This window comes from Phlebotomus papatasi, chromosome 1 (genome assembly GCF_024763615.1).
Source record: "Phlebotomus papatasi isolate M1 chromosome 1, Ppap_2.1, whole genome shotgun sequence".
In the NCBI taxonomy this organism is placed as follows: Eukaryota; Metazoa; Arthropoda; class Insecta; order Diptera; family Psychodidae; genus Phlebotomus; species Phlebotomus papatasi.
In genome coordinates, this window is record NC_077222.1 from 12,979,106 (window position 1) to 12,997,695 (window position 18,590).

The window sequence follows — 18,590 nt, forward strand, 5'->3', positions numbered from 1 at the left end:
CTGGATTTCGTTTTTTTTTTTTTAAATTATGTATCAGTCAAATATTATGCTTTGAAAGGGCTAGCTGAAAAGGAGGGGTGGAATGATAAACTTTTCGATACTATCGAATCGATAGTATCGATATATCCATATCTGGTGGAATAAGTGAATATGAATTTCTTATGCCGAAAATAGACACAGGCTGATTCTAGAGAATACTCAGCTCGAAAAATTTGGCGGTAAAGGATCAGCCCAAACTATCATACACTGACGATTTAGGATCAAGGATTAGCGTTTTCAGCGTAAAGTTCTATTAAATGTTCACACTTTGATTGCTGAAAGACTTCTTAAGAACAATATCAATAAATTTTTCGTACAGAAAGGAGCAGTCTGATCTTCCCTTTACTTCAATATTAATTTAAAGATTTTGCGACATTGCGTACTATTACTCTCTATGTTTTTTCACCCAATTGACATTTCGAAAAGCACTCAAAAACTCCCAAAGTGAAGCTTTTTATTTTTAGCACTGGCGCTGATGTCGCATAATCCCCGTCATTTCACTACACCTCACGAATTTAGTAGATCAGTCTGATCCTCCAAATTATGGGCTGATCCCTAAACCGATCCCTGTGTCTATTTTGGGCTTTACGCATTTTTGGACCATTTAATGTACGACTGTTGGTAAATATCTACTTCAGGTATAAAAAGTGCAAATATCGTTTAAATTTTTCAGAATCGACAGTCGATACTTTCGAAAATAATTTATTATATCAACCCAATGACAAGCAATACCTTCTTATTTTTGTCATGGTCATCATGTTAATATGGTATATTCCTTAAAATTGTATACATTTAACAATTAACTTAAGTATACAATAGTAATCTTCGTTTTATTCTCAGCTGCCCCACACTCCCCTACATTTTAATTTACTAAAGAGAAAACTTTCTTGCTGTCCCAGTCAGAGTTTCTTGGAGTGAAAATGCTTGACATTGGTGTAAGATGTGAGTATATACCTTTAACTTGGTCCTCTTGTAAAGGTCTGAAAGGGAAACGATGGAGTTGGTAGGATTTTGTATAGAGATCATATAAGATGCTAAAATTCCATATGATTACGGATTCCTCCATATAGTATAAATTTAATAGAGAGGCCGAGAAGTGCCTACAAATGTGTGTCCTCATCGTTTTCAAGGGTTTGAGAGTTACAGAAACAAGGATGGAAAGTTGTAAGTGGCAGGAGTGAAAGTCGAGGAGGACCTTTGCAGCAAAATTTCCAACTTACGAGGAGTATGATTGAATTATGGAGACAAGAATTGGAACACATGTTCCTGCCAACGTGTTCTTGGTGGAGGAAACTTGACGATTTTCATCTTTAAAAGGACGCAATGGTTGGGGAACGAGGAATGGGTGTGTGAGCCAAGTGGATTTATTGTGCATTGAAGTAGATCCCTACTTTTGAGATAATTTACGGACACACGCGCACACACTGGATCCTCAATTGGGGATGAAGAGGGATGAAGAAGAACAAAGGTGATAAGGGTCAGGAAGTACATCTTTCCAAGCATCTTATCTCTTCTCCTTCAGTTTCATCATCTTTTGCCAGCTACCACACATAATTTTCCACGATGGTAAAGGGTGTGTACACCTTCCCGGTTGAATATTGCTTCAGCAGTTCACAAGATGAGTTTGTGGCTGTGCATTGAAGGGTTGATTGATTTCTCATTAAGTACTACATCATAAAAGAGGGGCTGTGGATTAAGTGGATGGAAAAGATGTCGGAAAATTACGCTAGATTGCCCATTTATAATAAGATTGAATTAATACTTGCGCTACAAGAGAATAATCTGCGGTTGTTTTTGCAATTCCAACAAACGACCTCATTTACTTTATGCTCACAGACTCTTATATTTTTTTTTAACTGGTTTTATTTCACTGCTTGTGTATGTATTTTTATATTGTAAATTTTACAATATAGGGAAGCCCAAGTGGCAGTACATGACTTAAGGCACTATGTCAAGAAAGTGACTACATCACGGTGAGCCTGAAATGACTGAGTTGAAGTTATTGAATGTTGATTTTAGTATAACCCTTTAAGGACGATTGGGTCACCCGTGACCCATAGAGAAAATAATTTTTCCTGACTACCTGAAGTTATTTCTTTCTAATGTTTTTACCAAATCACGAAGTAGAAAGATGTAGGAAACTAGGATATTTTTTGCAAATCTCCAGCTATTTGCTATATAAAAAATATTTGAGCTCAAAAATGACGAATTTTCAAATTTTCACGTTGGCACTTGAATTTTAATATTTTTAATATTCCTAATTTTTTTTTAAGCAAAAACCTTTTGGGACTAGAAACTATAATAACTATACATAATATTTCTCAACAAAGTAAAAATTATAGTTTATTGGTATTTTCAGGAAAGCTTCATAATTTTCATGGGTCATATATGACCCAATCGTCCTTAAAGGTAAAAAACACCGAATTTATCTCTAGTGGATTTTCGAAGATTTGAGGTTAGACTGTTTCATGTTTTTGTTTATGTGTACGCAAAAGAGTTAATTATTCGTGTAATATTATGTGATTTATCAATTAGCTGAGATTTTCCAGTGCAATACTGACTGAAGAAGGTAATATTTTGATAATTTATAAAATACTTCTGCGTATATGTTGTAAATTCATAACTTTATAATCTTGTACATGACTTCAAAAATGGAAAAAAAATTCATGATCAATGAACCCGAAATCATTCACATATTATGCCCGGAAGATAGCGATGATGCCGACAATCTTGTCCTGAACGAAAGCGACATAATATATTTGGAACAAGACGTGGAAGAAGTGGACTTTGAAGTCTTCATCGAAAACGCATCAACTCCGAAAGAACTCCCAGATCCACAGCAATGTGCAACTGTACGTCTTAAATTCCCAGAGACAAACAACATTGCACCTATACCCATTACCATCAAACATGTTTCGAAGAAAACTGAGGTGTACGTGGTTCTATCAGAAAAAAAGGATTATAAGACCAATTGTATTTGTAAGGCATGCGACATTTATCTCTGTGTTACCTTACCAGTGTGCGAAATTTGTTTCGATGAATATCACAAAAATTAAAAATGAAGTAAACAATAATACATTTTTTCATAAAAATTATTGTTTTTGTGCACAAGTCTTCAAGAGTCTTTGAGACCAAAAATTGTACGAGATTTTTTAAAATTAATTTTTGATCGTTTTATTTTTTACTCGTACTCTAAATATTTTTTTATTATTACAAATATATTCAAGTTATTTATCTTTCAAAAATAACAGAGCAAACGAGTAAACTAGTCGTCTGGAAAATTTTGTGCTTTTTTACCTTTAAGGACGATTGGGTCATATATGACCCATAGATTTCCAGGACTCCTAGGGATGGGAAAATTTCTTTCTAACCGTAAATCTCTTATTTAGGCTAAAATATCGAGGGAAACTTGATTTCGTTGAATTTCGCTCAGCGGAAAGCTTCTCGTCCTTAAAGGGATAAAACCAACGATTCATATTGCTTTCTCATTGAGTTAAAATACGAAAACAAGAAGGATTCAATACGGAAGTTTACTTTCAAACACCATTAGATAATTTATTAACATCAGTTCATCCATTTAGGGAACAATTTACTGAAATATACTAATCTTCAGAGAAAGAACTTCAATTGAACATATGATATATTAATTTCAGTTCCATCCCTTAGTAAAAAGGTACTGATATTTTCCTCTGTTCTATTTGGAATTACAAACTTTTAATTAATTTTTTTAACTCTCGCCTTAGAATTTTACCAGTTGCATTCTTAGGTATTTGGTTTACAAATTTTACTCCTCCCCTTAGTTTTTTGATGTCAGTTACAATTTCCTCAATGTAGTCCTTTATCTCCTGTTCAGTGACTTCCACATTTGGTTTCTTTACCACAAAAGCCATTGGATGCTCTCCATCAGCTTCATTGGGAATCCCAGTGACACCAGCATCAGCTATTTTGGGATGAGCTAGAAGGAGAGCTTCTAGTTCAGCTGGTGGTACTTGACATGCCCTAAACTTGATCACTTCTTTTATCCGATCCACAATAAAGAAGTATTTGTCATCATCGTAATACCCAAGATCTCCAGTACGAAGCCATCCTTCAGAATCGATTGTTTCCTTCGTAGCAGCATCATTTCCAATATAACCCTTCATGATTTGTGGACCCTTGAAGTACAGCTCTCCGATTTCATTGGGTCCAAGATTCTTTCCAGTTTCAGAATTAACAACTTTGCAGTAGGTTCCTTTTGTGACTGTTCCAACACTTCCTTTTTTAGTTTCTGAGTCACAACTTATTGTGACCATAAGTGTTGTTTCTGAAAGTCCAAATCCTTGACGAATACCTTGGAGATTAGATATTCTGGAGTTAACATTATCTTCCAATTCCTTGCTCAGAGGAGCTCCTCCACAAATCAATTCTTCCAGACTGGATAGATCATACTCCATCACAAGGGGACTTTTAGCCAAAAACAGAGCCATGGAAGGGACCATTATTGGATGAGTGACTTTGTACTTTTCAATGCAGTTCAAGAATGGACGTTCTTCAAATCTAGGCAGGAATATCAAAGTAAAGTTCTCGACTAAGCAAGTAATTTGCGAATGGAAACCCAGTGTTTGAAACCACGGTGTGCAGTTTATGCTGGTCAATTCCCTTTCATTGTACAGGGTTTTCCAGAATTCACTAAAACAAATACATATATAAAAAAACAGTAGTGTTTTATTATTATTACACTGAGAGAAATCCGAAAAAGTTAAAATAACATTCCGGAAATATTAATTTTACCCTGCAGAATTGATCCAAAATCGGTGTAAATATTACCCTTTTTAGGTATATTGGGGGTTAAAGGTACCCTTTTTCATGTTAATTTTACCCTTAATAAGGTGTAAAATTAACATTAAAATATGTTGATATATTTTTACACATAAAAAGTGTTAAAGTTATGAGGAAAAAATGTTAATCGCACCCTCTTTTTTCTCAGTGTAAAAATATTTTAAAAATTATTTATTAAAAGTGTGCTAGTTCTTTTTATGTATTGCCAACAAAAAAGTTTTACTTTTATAATTTTACATCTATTTGACAAATATTTCCAACGTATATAAATTTTCAACTTTGGATACCCCATTGATGAAATATTATCGTAGCAGAAAAGAAGATTCCAAGACGTGCAAAAAGAATTTTTGAACCATAATCAACACAATATTCCATAAAATATAAATAAATTACAAGGCATAAAAAGTTACTTTAACATTTTAAATTACTTTAAGACCTTTTCTTGTGAGAAACATCTTTTTCTTCATCAGATTTATTGAGCTGGCCTTGTTTAGGCCAGAGACATGTGTATGAATTGGATTACACGTACATGTAACCTCTTATAAGTTAGCGGAAACCATTAAATGAGTTTTAGAACAATCACTTAAAAATACATATTTAATAATCAATGTTTAAGATAGTTATAAATTTTTTTAAAACAAAGAATTTAACGTTTTAATCCAGTTTTTTTTAGACTTTGAGAATTCTCAAAAAATATAGGAAAGACTTTCAGGCTAGTCACATATTCTGGCTTCGAACGATATTTCTTCTATATTCCTTTAATTAATCTGACCTACACTGAGAGAAATCCGAAAAAGTTAGAATAACATTTCGGAAATGTTAATTCTACCCTGCAGTATTGATCCGAAATTGGTGTAAATATTACCCTTTTTAGGTGTATTGGGGGTTAAAGTTACCCTTTTTCATGTTAAGTTTACCCTTAAAAAGGTGTAAAATTAACATTAAAAAATGTTGATATATTTTTACACCCAAAAAGTGTTAAAGTTATGAACAAAAAAGTTAATCGCACCCTCTTTTTTCTCAGTGTAATAGCAATACAAATGTAATAAACCGTGTCCACGATAAAATTATTCCAAATGATTTGATATTTTTATGACAGATGTCACTAGCTCCGCATTTTTGTTGTATGTAAACATTGTAACATGTGTTTTTACCTTTCTTTTGGTGAAACTCTCATTAAATTCTGTTCATTTTTCACTGAGATACGAAATAATAATGGGAAAGAGAAGGGAAGTGATCCTCTACACGTATTTAAAAAATCCTGGAACCAATTACGCGGACCTTGGAAAACTCACAAATACCTCACGCCAAACCGTCCGGAAGGTGATTCTTCGATTCCTACACAGTAAAAAAATTTACAACCACTACGATTGGTAATTTTTGCACGAGCGCTATGGTTGTAAATTTTGTGTATTGGAAATGTTGTGTATTGGCAAAGTTGTGTATTTTCAATTTTATAAAATGGCTTCCTGTCTATAATTTTGATTGTAGAGCAATTTTGTTCGGTTTATTTGTATTATCTGTGATATGTCTCGGTATTAAACTAAGAAAAAAAAAGAAAAAAAGAATAAAAAAGGAAAAAAAATAAGAGAGAGTCTGAGACTTGAACTCATAATCTTTGCGTTGATGGTCTCGTGTTTTCTGCCTGCACTACCGACTTGCTTACTTCTCTTCAGCAAATGGCCAAGAGTTGCATCGTCAATTTTTCTAATTTACATGATGCTTCCTCTGTTTTCTGTTATTACATAATTATTCCTCATTTTTCACGACTGAGGCACATTTTAAGAATCCAATGAATGATTCCAGAAGACAATTAGGCAGTTAAAAATGCAAAATCTGTCTGAAATCTTAGAAAAATTGCAATAGTAAACAATGGAATTTTGACAGTTCTCACACAAATTTTCCAATACACAAATTTCCTTACACAATACATAATTTTACTAGCATTATGTTAGTATCGTACCACCACTATGATAGTAATTTTACAATTTACAACCATATTGCTTGTGAATTTACACAAGTTTTCAAATACACAACTTTATTTCTCACACAATTTTTTACTGTGTAGATAGTAAAACCACTGCCCAGAAACCTGGATGTGGAAAAAAGCCTGAATGGCATTGTCAGGTTTCGAACTCACGCGTGACATTGCCACGAAAATTACAGAATTCCCCTACTGGACCGACCTGGACAAACTTATTTTGATATTTACTCGGTTTCAAACGGTTCTTGCTCATCCTTGATCTCATTGAATTGACCAAATTAATATTGAATTTTATCTAAAAATGAAACTCTTATTAAATATGAGCGAAAAGAATTTTTATAGCGAGTGGTACACACACAATATGACATAAAAATATATAAAAAAAATGTTATGACGACTATAAACTAGAACGCAATTGTTTTATTACTATAATTTAAAGGGAAATTATTTTACAATGCTAAACAAACTTTTATTACTAATATTGTCATTTTTTAACAATTCTTTTGAGAAATTTCTTTCTCTTCATGTAAAATTATTAATTTGCGAACACTCGTGGGTTGACTAGTTTAATTATGTAATTTTTAAGTTTAGTTAGTTAATTTAATTTTTAATTAGTTCTGCAAATAGGAACTATAATTACGATAAAATTCTTATAATATTTAAATAATATTTTATAAAGAAATTAGCGAATTTGTGGCATTGTTCAGCACTACTATTTCAGATGCCGAAGGGAACAAACGAAAGATTCCTAAGAAAAAACCTTATTCTAAGGAAGTTCTAGAGAATGCCTTGAAGTGTATACGAGATGGTTCTACCATAACTTATGCATCCAAAACATTTGATCTACCAAAGGCGGCACTGTACAACAAATTGACTGGCAGATACCCGGAAGAGAGCCCCAATGGCAGGCCAACGATTCTTACAAAAGAACAAGAAGAAGAACTTGCCATGTAGATCCTGGGATGTGCGGATGGTTGGCATCCCATCGGCAAGGAACAAATTCTGGACAGCATCAAAATCATCTGCGAGACCTTCAAAATTTCAAACTATTTTACGGATGGAAGGCCTGGAGGTGCTTGGTTCAGGAATTTTCTTAAGCGTCATCCAGAGCTCAGCATGCGCAAGCCAAAGTCCTTCTAATTGAAAAGGGCTACTGTTACTGCTCAAGATCTCACGGAATGGTTTCAGAATTGTCGAGAATATTCTTGTAAATTGAGTGATCCAATTAAAAGACCATTTGAGCCAATTAGCGGACAGGCGATCCACTTAGTGAATGTTACCTTATTTCAGTATTATCATTATTTTATAAATTTTCTTCAATATTTTCGATAATTTTTTGAATGAAACAGTGAATAATTCTATGGATTTAGAAGAAGTAAAAAAGAATTTCATCAGTCCAAGCGTTTAAGTAGCACTTTACGGAAAACGGTCCGGTTACCGCTATCCGGTAAACGATCTGGTACTATATTTAATTTCGGAAAGGTTTTCTTGTTTATGAATCAATTTAATCGGTATTAAATCAGTATGAACCCAAAAGCCATGCAAAGAGATAATTCACGGAGAGTTTATTTTCTCGTGAGTTCGAGCATTCCGCAAAGCTGGGATGCTTTGCTATCTCTTTTTCAATAAAATTCTTTACAATATTTGGTGAAAACGGAGTAAAACCTTTTTTTACTTCTTTCAATTTTTATTCGTTTTTTTTTCGATATTTTCAATTTTTATTTAGCGAATAAAAATTCAAAGAAGCGAAAAAAGGTCTTACTCCGTTTTCACCAGATATTGCACTCCACCAGGCCGTACATAGTAGAAAATTCGTTACTATTTATCAATTAACTATGTCAAGGAACACCTAATTAATCGTTGCGATCCGTGAAACACAGTGCAGATTTGTGGTCTAAATTCTTCATATTTCTCACTTTTTTATCAGTCTATTCTTATTCGAGATATTTTGATACAAAAATTGTACAAATTTTATGTGTTTTCGAGTTAGGGTAAGTGTGCCAAATTTCGGCCAGATTCTAATTTCGGCCACTTTGAGTGTAATTTTGGCCATGGAAATAAATTAATTAAAATTATGTATGTGATCTTCGAATAGTCAATGAATTCATTTTGCTTTCAAATATTTATTCATTTTAGGATGTATTAACACAAAGACCGTTTAATTTTAGGTATAATTTGAATTTAGATCGCTTTGTAAAACCTCAGTGTGGAAAGAGTCTTACAAAAAATGTGACAGATCTCTTGTGTCTCTAGCAGTGTTGTGATTTGTGGTGAAGTGCAAAAGGTTTTCCTTCGGTGTTTTTCATGAAAATTGATTAGTTTTCATTAAAGATTGTTTCTGTTTATGTTAATACTGAATCAATCTTAAAATTTCGGGTGAGATTTCCCAGCTGGATCCTGTATTTCGCGTAAAAAAGTATAAACTTTGTGAGCGTCTCTACGGTGAGGTAGTGTTGCCTATTTCGGCCACATCTTGTGCTTTCCTAAATTTCTTATTCATTTTATGTTTTCTTATTCAATTTCTGAATTCTACAATGTCCAGAGAAAAAAAACCATCGCTTCTATGAAAAAGATGATGTGAAAAAGTCATTGGAGGAGTTCAGGAAGTGCAAATTGCTACGGGAATATGCGCGTAAATTTGAGATGCTACTCTTCAGGTGTTTAGGACAAATTACGCGGAACATCTCAGGGCTTGTGAGTCATATAAACGTATTAAATTAAATATTAAACTCGTTCCGTTTGACGTTTTGAAATTTTCTATCCGTTGCGTCACAAAATGTGGTCAGAAAAAAGGTGGCCGAAATTTCACACAAAGTGACCGAAATACTACCCAAAGCAATGTCCATATTTTTATTAATTTTTCAATATTTTAGGAAGTGATTTAAAGAAAACAAAAATGATAAACTAGTCTTGAAGGTTCCACACAACCCTCCCGAAAAGGAAGTAACAAAAAATATCAATATGAATTAAAAATATTGCATTTCAAACTTAGGACTTCGGTACTTACATGCAACTATGCCGAAATTTGGCACACTTACCCTACCTCTTGTTAAGAATCTAACAAATTAATGATGCTTTATAAAACACGGATTATGACCTATGTTTGGATTTATTCAATTGTAACTTCACACGACGTTTCGGAGATGTTTGTCTCCTTCTTCAGGTCTACAAATTTTGTATAAGAACAATTTAAAAACATTAAATAGCAAAGATTTTTTCACGATTTTAATGTTTTTAACGTAATTAATGTTTTTAAATTGTTCTTATACAAAATTTGTAGACCTGAAGAAGGAGACAAACATCTCCGAAACGTCGTGTGAAGTTACAATTGAATAAATCCAAACATGGGTCATAATCCGTGTTTTAAATCATCATCAAGTATAACTAACTGACCGTACCATTCCAATCTAACAAATTAAATTATTACTTTTTTAAATATATTTCTTACTTGAAGATTCCCAGCGAGGCCATGAGATTACGTTCAGTGACTTCCACTCCTTTTGCGAGTCCTGTTGTCCCTGAAGACAGTAAAATTACTGCAGTTCTATTAAGATCCTTCGATGGACATACAAATTCCTTTTCGGTTTTTGCATATTTCTTATCCTTCAAAATATTGTCAAAGGCATAAATCCCATCGACTAACGCTGTACCCCCGTATTGTATAACATTCTCGATAAATGGGAATTTCTTAGAAGTATTCAGGACCTTCTCAGTGGCGAATTGTGAGCAGAAAATTATTTTGGGTTGAGTCATTTGAAAGGTATGAATCAATTCACCTGATAAAAATTGTATTAATTGTTTTATTAGCATGGAATTATTTACTTGAAATTGCAATTAATGTTCAAACCTTCTTTGTAAAGATAATTCATTCCAACTATCGCTGCTCCAACAAAAAATGCACTATACATAGTAATTGTGAATTCTATGCGATTTTCACTACAAATCCCAATGACATCTCCTTCCTTTATTCCAATTTGGCGGAGAAATTCTGCTAAACTGAGGGCTTTCTCCTTAATTTCGGAATAAGACGTTTTCCTTCCAGTAATTCCATCAATCTTCATACAATTGGAATGAATAATTTGGAAATAACAATAAGAATATTAAAAATAATGAAATTTATGATCATATATTTTTAGTTGGAAAAATAATCTGAACCTACCATTCCATTTTTATCCTGATTTTTGCTCAGGTGAAAATATATAAATTCCCCCAGAGTTGTAAATGATCTTGAAAAATCTATCATGCCTTCCCCACCAAAAATTATGTTTTCTTTATCACACATTGTTAACAATTTTACAGAAACTTTCGCGAGTTATTGTTACTCACTGGCTTCTTAATTTGTAACTGACACTCTGCAGCCTCCAACAGACGTTTATATAAGTTGTTTTTCCACAGATTTTACAGAACTGACACAAAACCTAGAACGCTTATGATAACTGAGATTTTTTAGGCATCTTCGGAGTGCTTAATCTAAAAAAAAAGTGTTGGAGAAACAAATCGTTTTGAACCCTTTTCATTCATTTTAACCATCTATATATTAGTGTTATTGACGCTATGTCAAGTCTCTTACTATGTCAAAAACTGTCTTTTGGACCATTAATGGTCAAACTCAATCAATCAGAAGGCAAATTAAGATCATTTTGAGAATATAATTTCGAATTTTATCATATCTTTGGAATAAAGCTTAATAGAAAATCAGATTTCTTCTGATAGGAAACTCTATAACTTAGCTGAAAACTACAAATGTTTTTGCCATTGGGGCATCGAGAAAAAAATATTTGAAAACATATCGAAGTGGAAGATTCCTCGAGATCTGCAGGAAACCCCAAGTTTTAATTAATATTATATTCGCGATCTAGGAGTGACAAAGCATATTTTAGAAAGTTTAGGCTCGATTACAAAAAGTTGAGATTCACCTCGGACTACAGAAGCTGATATTCTAAAAAAATCAAGATAAAGGTATCGTAACCATTAATGTTGTCAAGTTCAGTCAACTTAAAAGGAAATGTAATGCAGTACGTCAATGCGAATATTATAAAGTCGTTTCTAAATTACTTTTTATTTTCACTGTTTTATGGTTTTTTTTTGTGTTGATATTTACATTCTACGGAAATATTCTTTAGCTTTACATTGCTGATAATATTAACCCACCATCCAGGTGAGACTGCCGATCATTACACAACACGCGTTTTTCGTATCGAGACATACAAGAAAACCACGTTTTCTTAGATAACCTGTGACCTATTTGGTAAATAAATCAGTTTTATTGACACACCCTTAGCTTCATCAACGCCTAATTCTACAAATCTAAACTTTTCATAGATCATTCCTCTATAAAAAGAGATGGCAAAGCGTCCCAGCTTTTCGGAATGCTCGAACTCACAAGATAGACCTCACCGTGCACTAGTTTTTCGCATGATATTTTGGTACTTACTGATCTCATAGAGATCAAATTAATTCATAAATCATAAAAGCATTTAAAAATAAAAAAAATCGGTACTTAACCGGATGATTACCAATGAAGACAGATGAAGGCGGGATAGGGAACAAGAGAAAAACGTCTAGAGATATTGTTTGTTTATTGGGGGTCATCGAGAATCGGAAGTCGATATTTTTTGCCGTTTGACTTCTAGCTCGGGAACAAACTTAAGGTCAAGTAAAAAAAATTCTGAAAAAACTATTCAAAATCGGTACGTAAATATACGTCTGAACTTCAGAAGTTGGAATTTTGACAAGAGTGAACCAGTTCCTATTAGTTTTTAATCGGTAATGAACCGATTACGAGCCAATAAGTAATTTTTATTGGGAAATCAATTTCTTAAAATATTTTGAGGAACCTTTCGAGTGGTTTATAAATTGGCTTAAACCGGTTATGAACCGGTAAACGGTAAATGATGTGAATGTACTTTTGGGGCTATTAGGTTATAGAATCTATGTCACGAGTTCCATCATTTCACAAAGTATAGCACGCCTGGTCACCCATTTTTGTGATGTTATAGTAAAATGTAAGTAGGGGAGACTGGGGCAAAATTAATCCCGGATGGTATTAGATTTTGGGATGTTATAGTTTGTCTTACAAAATCGAGGAAACCACAATTTTATCGAAGTAAACACTTCCCTTCTTATTCTAAAATATATTTATAAACCTGATACTATCATTTTTGTTAATTATACGTAATGAAAAATTTCAATTGCTGACTAATTTTGCCTTAGTATTCTCTAGACTATATGAAAAATAAATGAGCCTATAATTACTATTTTTCAACTTTTTCTTATAATTACTTCATTTTTCTAAAGTAGAATAATTATATTGCGAAGGGTGACGGCATTACTTGTGGACTCTACGTTTACTTATGGCCTCTTCACAAACACTTTACTGTGTAACAAAATGATTTCGAGAAACCTCAAAATTAAAAAGGGACAGATAATCCTAACCGGCTTATGTAGGTGAGATTCTTAATGTGAGCTAACTCGGAACGCATGCAAATTCGATTTAGAGCTGAAGTTGTGGCACGCCATTCAGTTATCTTGAATCAAATTCGTGAAATTATGCAAATTTTGTATTTAAACCAAAATATCAAGGATTTGGATGGAGTGATAAAAAAGTGATATATGGGAGAAATGTAGACCAGAATGTTCTCTATAATTTTGCCGTAGAACTTGATCTCATCGATTAATCAGCAGCCGAGATAAATCGAGGTTGTTTGTTTCTGAACTCGTTTTTTCGCCCAGAGCGCCCCAAGTGTTCATTTGATGAAATTCAACTATATCAAATAATTGATGCATTTTGTGAGACTGTCCATTTAAAACTCTATTTTAAGTGTCTTAGTCGAGTGGAAGCAGTCAAATTGGCATCTGAGTGGTTTCAAAGCGTTATTATGGGAAAAGTCAATTTTTCACATCGAAAAATGATGTATGGGCGAGATATAGATATAAATATCGTCTACAATTATGTCGAAGTAATCATCAAGATCGGTTAAGCGCGTGTCGAGATAATTGGTAAGTGATTGGTCCCATGAAGTTCAAATGTTCTAGAAAGTTGTAGCATTTTGTGAGATCGTTCATTTGCGTTCTCACACGTCAAAATCGGTCAAATAGAACCGGAGATATGAATTTTTAAATTTCGTGAAATTTGACTCCTCATATCTCCGGTTCTATTATGAACACAGCGCACTTACGCCCCATTTTGAAAACGTCCTAGACTGAACTACAACACTCTAAAATTTGATTAACTTGTACAATGGCGTTTTTGAGAAAAATGAGTTTAAAATTTGATGATTTTTGACGTATCGCAGCGCCACCTGTGGTGACTTGTTGAACTTCCATCTGAACGTGCTCATCGAGACGAAACGAAAAACCCAAAATTTAGGTCAAAATGTTAATGAGAACCGGAGATAGAGGCCGGTTAATTTACGAACTTTGACCCCTTATAGCTCGGGTCAGGGGGTGGGAAGTCAATGCATCAAGTTGCAATTTTCACCCGATATATAACTCGTCAAATCATTGTTCTACCTGCCGATTTTCGGCAGAAATTCTGCCGAAAATCTGCAGATTCTCGGTAGAATTTCTTCCTAGAAAATCTGCATAACCTCCATTACTTCACAAAAATATTGTTGATTTATGAAAAAACTGTAGAAGTTATAAAGAAAATGGTATGCTCTGCTTAACAGGCATTACCGAGTACACATTTTAGATAAGTAAGAAAAATGCGAGCAAAAATACTAATTTCTTAAAAATCGCCAATCGAATGATACAAAAACACGAAATTTTGGTCGACACTCTGTTTAAATTTTTCACTTCACTATTCTCTACTTAGAACACGGCGTCGCAGAATTCTTTATTTTATATAAACACTGTGAAATCACCAGGAGAATCACTCTATTGATTTTTGCAATAAAGTTCAGTGAAAAATATTCCATCTTTTCTGACACAGCTGTCTGGAAAGTCTGGAATGCAGAAAAATCTACAGAAAATCGGCAAAATGTCTACAGAAATTCGTCAGAGTATGCACCAAGATTCGTCAGAAAATCTGCAAAAATTTCCGACGAATTTTGTCCCAAGCCCAAATAAAATTCGTAGGAATATCTACAGATTTCTCGGCAGATTTTCGGCAGAGGTGGAGATATTTTCTGCAGAAACCGCAAGTCAATATCTCTTTTAGTTTAAGAGCTATTAAGCTCCAAAGACCAGACGGACTGACGGACGTGAACGGTTTTTAGCCATCCATATATTCGTAATCAGGAAGTGTCAAAAGACATTTTGGCAAAGTTTGGGCGTGATCGGAGGATATGAAATTTTGTTAGACTTATTAGTAGCTGAGATTGTTAAGTATCTCACCTAATACTCGCATAGATGATAAAAATATAATAAAGCCCTAAAAAGAAAAACAATCTTAATGTGCTCTCATAAAGCGTGTACACGTGTACAAAAAGATTCCCATACACTTGACGTGAAGTTAGTCACATTAGGCGCATTAGGCTTTGGATATTGTTTTTTTTTTTACTTTGTTGTTGCTTCAAGAGAATTTAATTAACTTTCATTTAGTGAAATTCACCCATATATCAATACAAATACACTATTTTTTAATTTCAAATTGGTTTCTCTGAAGGATCATGAGACAAAATAATAAAAAACCAATGATTCATATTGTTTTCTTCTAACTGCCTCGAACTCCAAGAGAGAGCAGTTTCTACAATCTAAATTTTCTTTCAATTTCTCACCATCCTGGCTGCTAAACGGTAAGAGATATTGACTTCCGGTCTTGGGTGACCCCCCCACAAGTCAATATTCTCTAGCGAACTAAATCACCCCACCTCTTTCATCCCCTTCCAAAATATGATTTTTTGACTTATCTCAAAATTGGCCCAAGCGACTTCAATGATTTTGAGTTAGAACACGGAAACAAGAAGGATTCAAAACGAAAGTTTATTTTCATCCACCATTTAATAATTTGTTAACATTAGTTCATCCATTTAGTGAATAATTACTGAAATACTAATCTTCAGATAAAGAACTTCAATTCAACATATAAATATATTAATTTCAGTTCCATCCCTTAATAAAAGGGTACTGATATTTTCCTCTATTCCATCTGGAATTACAAACTATCAATTAATTTTTTTAGCTCTCTCCTTAGAATTTTACCAGTTGCATTCTTAGGTATTTGGTTTACAAATTTTACTCCTCCCCTTAGTTTTTTGATGTCAGTTACAATTTCCTCAATGTAGTCCTTTATCTCCTGTTCAGTGACTTCCACATTTGGTTTCTTTACCACAAAAGCCATTGGATGCTCCCCATCAGCTTCATTGGGAATCCCAGTAACACCAGCATCAGCTATTTTGGGATGAGCTAGAAGGAGAGCTTCTAGTTCAGCTGGTGGTACTTGACATGACCGAAACTTGATCATTTCTTTTATCCGATCCACAATAAAGAAGTATTTATCATCATCGTAATACCCAAGATCTCCAGTGCGAAGCCATCCTTCAGAATCGATTGTTTCCTTCGTAGCAGCATCATTTCCAATATAACCCTTCATGATTTGTGGACCCTTGAAATACAATTCTCCGATTTCATTGGGTCCAAGATTCTTTCCAGTTTCAGAGTTAACAACTTTGCAGTAGGTTCCTTTTGTGACTGTTCCAACGCTTCCTGATTTACTTTTTATGTCATAATTGATTAACACCGTCATCGTTGTTTCTGAAAGTCCATATCCTTGACGAATACCTTGGAGATTAGGTATTCTAGATATAATATTATCTTCCAATTCCTTGCTCAGAGGAGCTGATCCGCAACACAATTCTTCCAGACTGGATAGATCATACTCCATCACAAGGGGACTTTTAGCCAAAAAAAGGGCCATGGAAGGGACCATTATTGGATGAGTGACTTTATGTTTTTCAATGCAGTTCAAGAATGGACGTTCTTCGAATCTTGGGAGGAATATGACAGAAGTATTCTCGACTAAGCAAATAGTTTGAGTATTAAGACCCGTTGTTTGAAACCACGGTGTGCAGGTTATGATGATAAGCTCTTTTCCATTGTACAGGGTTTTCCAGAATTCACTAAAACAATATAAAAAAACCCAGATAAGCTTATGGTAGCTGAGATTCTTTACAGGAGACCTCGAAATCCGTGCAACTCGGAATACGTAAAAATTTGATTGTGAGTTAAATTCTGGGAGTAAAGAATCGCGTCAAATAAATTTTATTTAAAAAAAAATTCAACTCACAATCGAATTTTCACATATTCCGAGTTGCAAGCACTCCGACTTGCGCGCATTTCGAGGTCACATGTAAAGAATCTCAGCTACCATAAGCTTGTCTGGGCTTATCACTGGTCATTTTCTATTTTAAATAGTCTGAGTGGGGAAGGCCAACAAAAGAAAGAAAAGTTCATTGAAATCAGTTAGTAAACATTGGAGATGGAGTCCGGTCCATATGGATATACTAAGGGTCGGGGTACAGTGGGTTGGGGTAGAGACGGATGTGACCCATTATTAGTCAGATCTCGATCTCAAACAATATGTGCTAAACTTTCATCGAAATCCCTTCATAAACACAGAAAATGCAGTCCGAACAAGACATTTTCGATTATAGCTCGAGTCAGGGAACATTGAGGAAGGAGTGCGACCCACCGTTGGAAAGGTCTTGACCTCAGCTACAATATACTAAAATTTAAAGAAAAGCATCGTCTAGTTTTTGAAATATTTGAAATCAATTATTCGAAATTCGATTTTCCCAGAAAATTCCCATACGGATTTGTATGTGAAAGTAAGAAATTGGCTTCAACTTTGAAGGCCACTCGCCGTGGACTAGCTACGGACGGACGGACGGGACCTCCATGAAAATCGATTTTTGGCGCATATGATATTCGTGATCTATGAGTGTCAAAACGTGTACATCCAAAATTTGGGCCCGATCTGACGAGGTCGGATTTCACCTGTGACTACAAAAGCTGGGATTGTAAAGAATCTCAGCTAAAATGAATAAGCCAAATTGAAATTAGATTTTATAAAACGAAACTCTTAAAAACAGAATTTTGCTTAATTTTCTAAATTTTACCTTATAATTTTAAATTAGTCTGACATTGTTTCACTTCCAATTTGAATTTATATAGGAATTCCAAGTTGGTTTAGAAATTTGGCATACAATAAGCTAATCTAGGTTTACTTTTTTTTCTTGAAAAATTGAATCTTACTTGTAGATGCTCATTGTAACCAGAAGATTCCATTCAGTGATCTCCACTCCCTTTGCAAGTCCTGTTGTCCCTGAAGACAGCAAGATCTCAGCAGTTCTATTAGGATCCTGCGATGGACCTACAAATTCCTTTTCGGGTTTTGTATATTTCTTATCCTTCAAAATATTGTCAAAGGCATAAATCCCATCAACTAACGCTGTACCGCCGTATTGTATAACATTCTCGATAAATGGGAATTTCTTAGAAGTATTCAGGACCTTCTCAGTGGCGAATTGTGAGCAAAAAACTATTTTGGGTTGAGTCATTTGAAAGGTATGAATCAATTCACCTGATAAAAATTGTATTAATTGTTTTATTAGCATGGAATTATTTACTTGAAATTGCGATTAATGTTCAAACCTTCTTTGTAAAGATAATTCATTGCAACTATCGCTGCTCCAACAAAAAATGCACTATACATAGTAATTGTGAATTCTATGCGATTTTCACTACAAATCCCAATGACATCTCCTTCCTTTATTCCAATTTGGCGGAGAAATTCTGCTAAACTGAG

The 18,590-nt window shown here is 34.0% G+C and overlaps 2 protein-coding genes across 2 annotated transcripts; both read right to left on the reverse strand.

Moving 5' to 3' along the window:
• Positions 1 to 3,555: 3,555 nt before the first annotated feature.
• Positions 3,556 to 11,195, reverse strand: LOC129800044 (uncharacterized). Its single transcript, XM_055844402.1, has 4 exons — positions 11,001 to 11,195; positions 10,689 to 10,896; positions 10,290 to 10,617; positions 3,556 to 4,707 (listed from the first exon to the last, which is right to left on the reverse strand). The coding sequence occupies exons 1-4, from the start codon at positions 11,121 to 11,123 to the stop codon at positions 3,744 to 3,746; spliced, it is 1,623 nt and encodes a 540-aa protein (XP_055700377.1). The 5' UTR covers positions 11,124 to 11,195; the 3' UTR covers positions 3,556 to 3,743.
• Positions 11,196 to 15,938: 4,743 nt separating this feature from the next.
• On the reverse strand, positions 15,939 to 18,342 carry LOC129799327 (luciferin 4-monooxygenase-like). The gene is made up of 2 exons (XM_055843134.1): positions 18,038 to 18,342; positions 15,939 to 16,677 (listed from the first exon to the last, which is right to left on the reverse strand). The coding sequence occupies exons 1-2, from the start codon at positions 18,340 to 18,342 to the stop codon at positions 15,939 to 15,941; spliced, it is 1,044 nt and encodes a 347-aa protein (XP_055699109.1).
• Between the last annotated feature and the right edge of the window lie 248 nt (positions 18,343 to 18,590).

What these genes read in the sequence shown, in the direction of transcription:
- LOC129800044 (XM_055844402.1), bottom strand. Translation starts at nt 11,123, where the DNA reads ATGTGTGATAAAGAAAACATAATTTTTGGTGGGGAAGGCATGATAGAT. An exon ending in GAATTATCTTTACAAAGAAG is followed by an intron (nt 10,618 to 10,688) that starts GTTTGAACATTA and finishes AATTTTTATCAG; the next exon opens with GTGAATTGATTCATACCTTT. An exon ending in GCCTCGCTGGGAATCTTCAA is followed by an intron (nt 4,708 to 10,289) that starts GTAAGAAATATA and finishes TATTTGTTTTAG; the next exon opens with TGAATTCTGGAAAACCCTGT.
- LOC129799327 (XM_055843134.1), bottom strand. Translation starts at nt 18,342, where the DNA reads ATGACTCAACCCAAAATAGTTTTTTGCTCACAATTCGCCACTGAGAAG. An exon ending in GTTACAATGAGCATCTACAA is followed by an intron (nt 16,678 to 18,037) that starts GTAAGATTCAAT and finishes TTTGGCTAAAAG; the next exon opens with TCCCCTTGTGATGGAGTATG.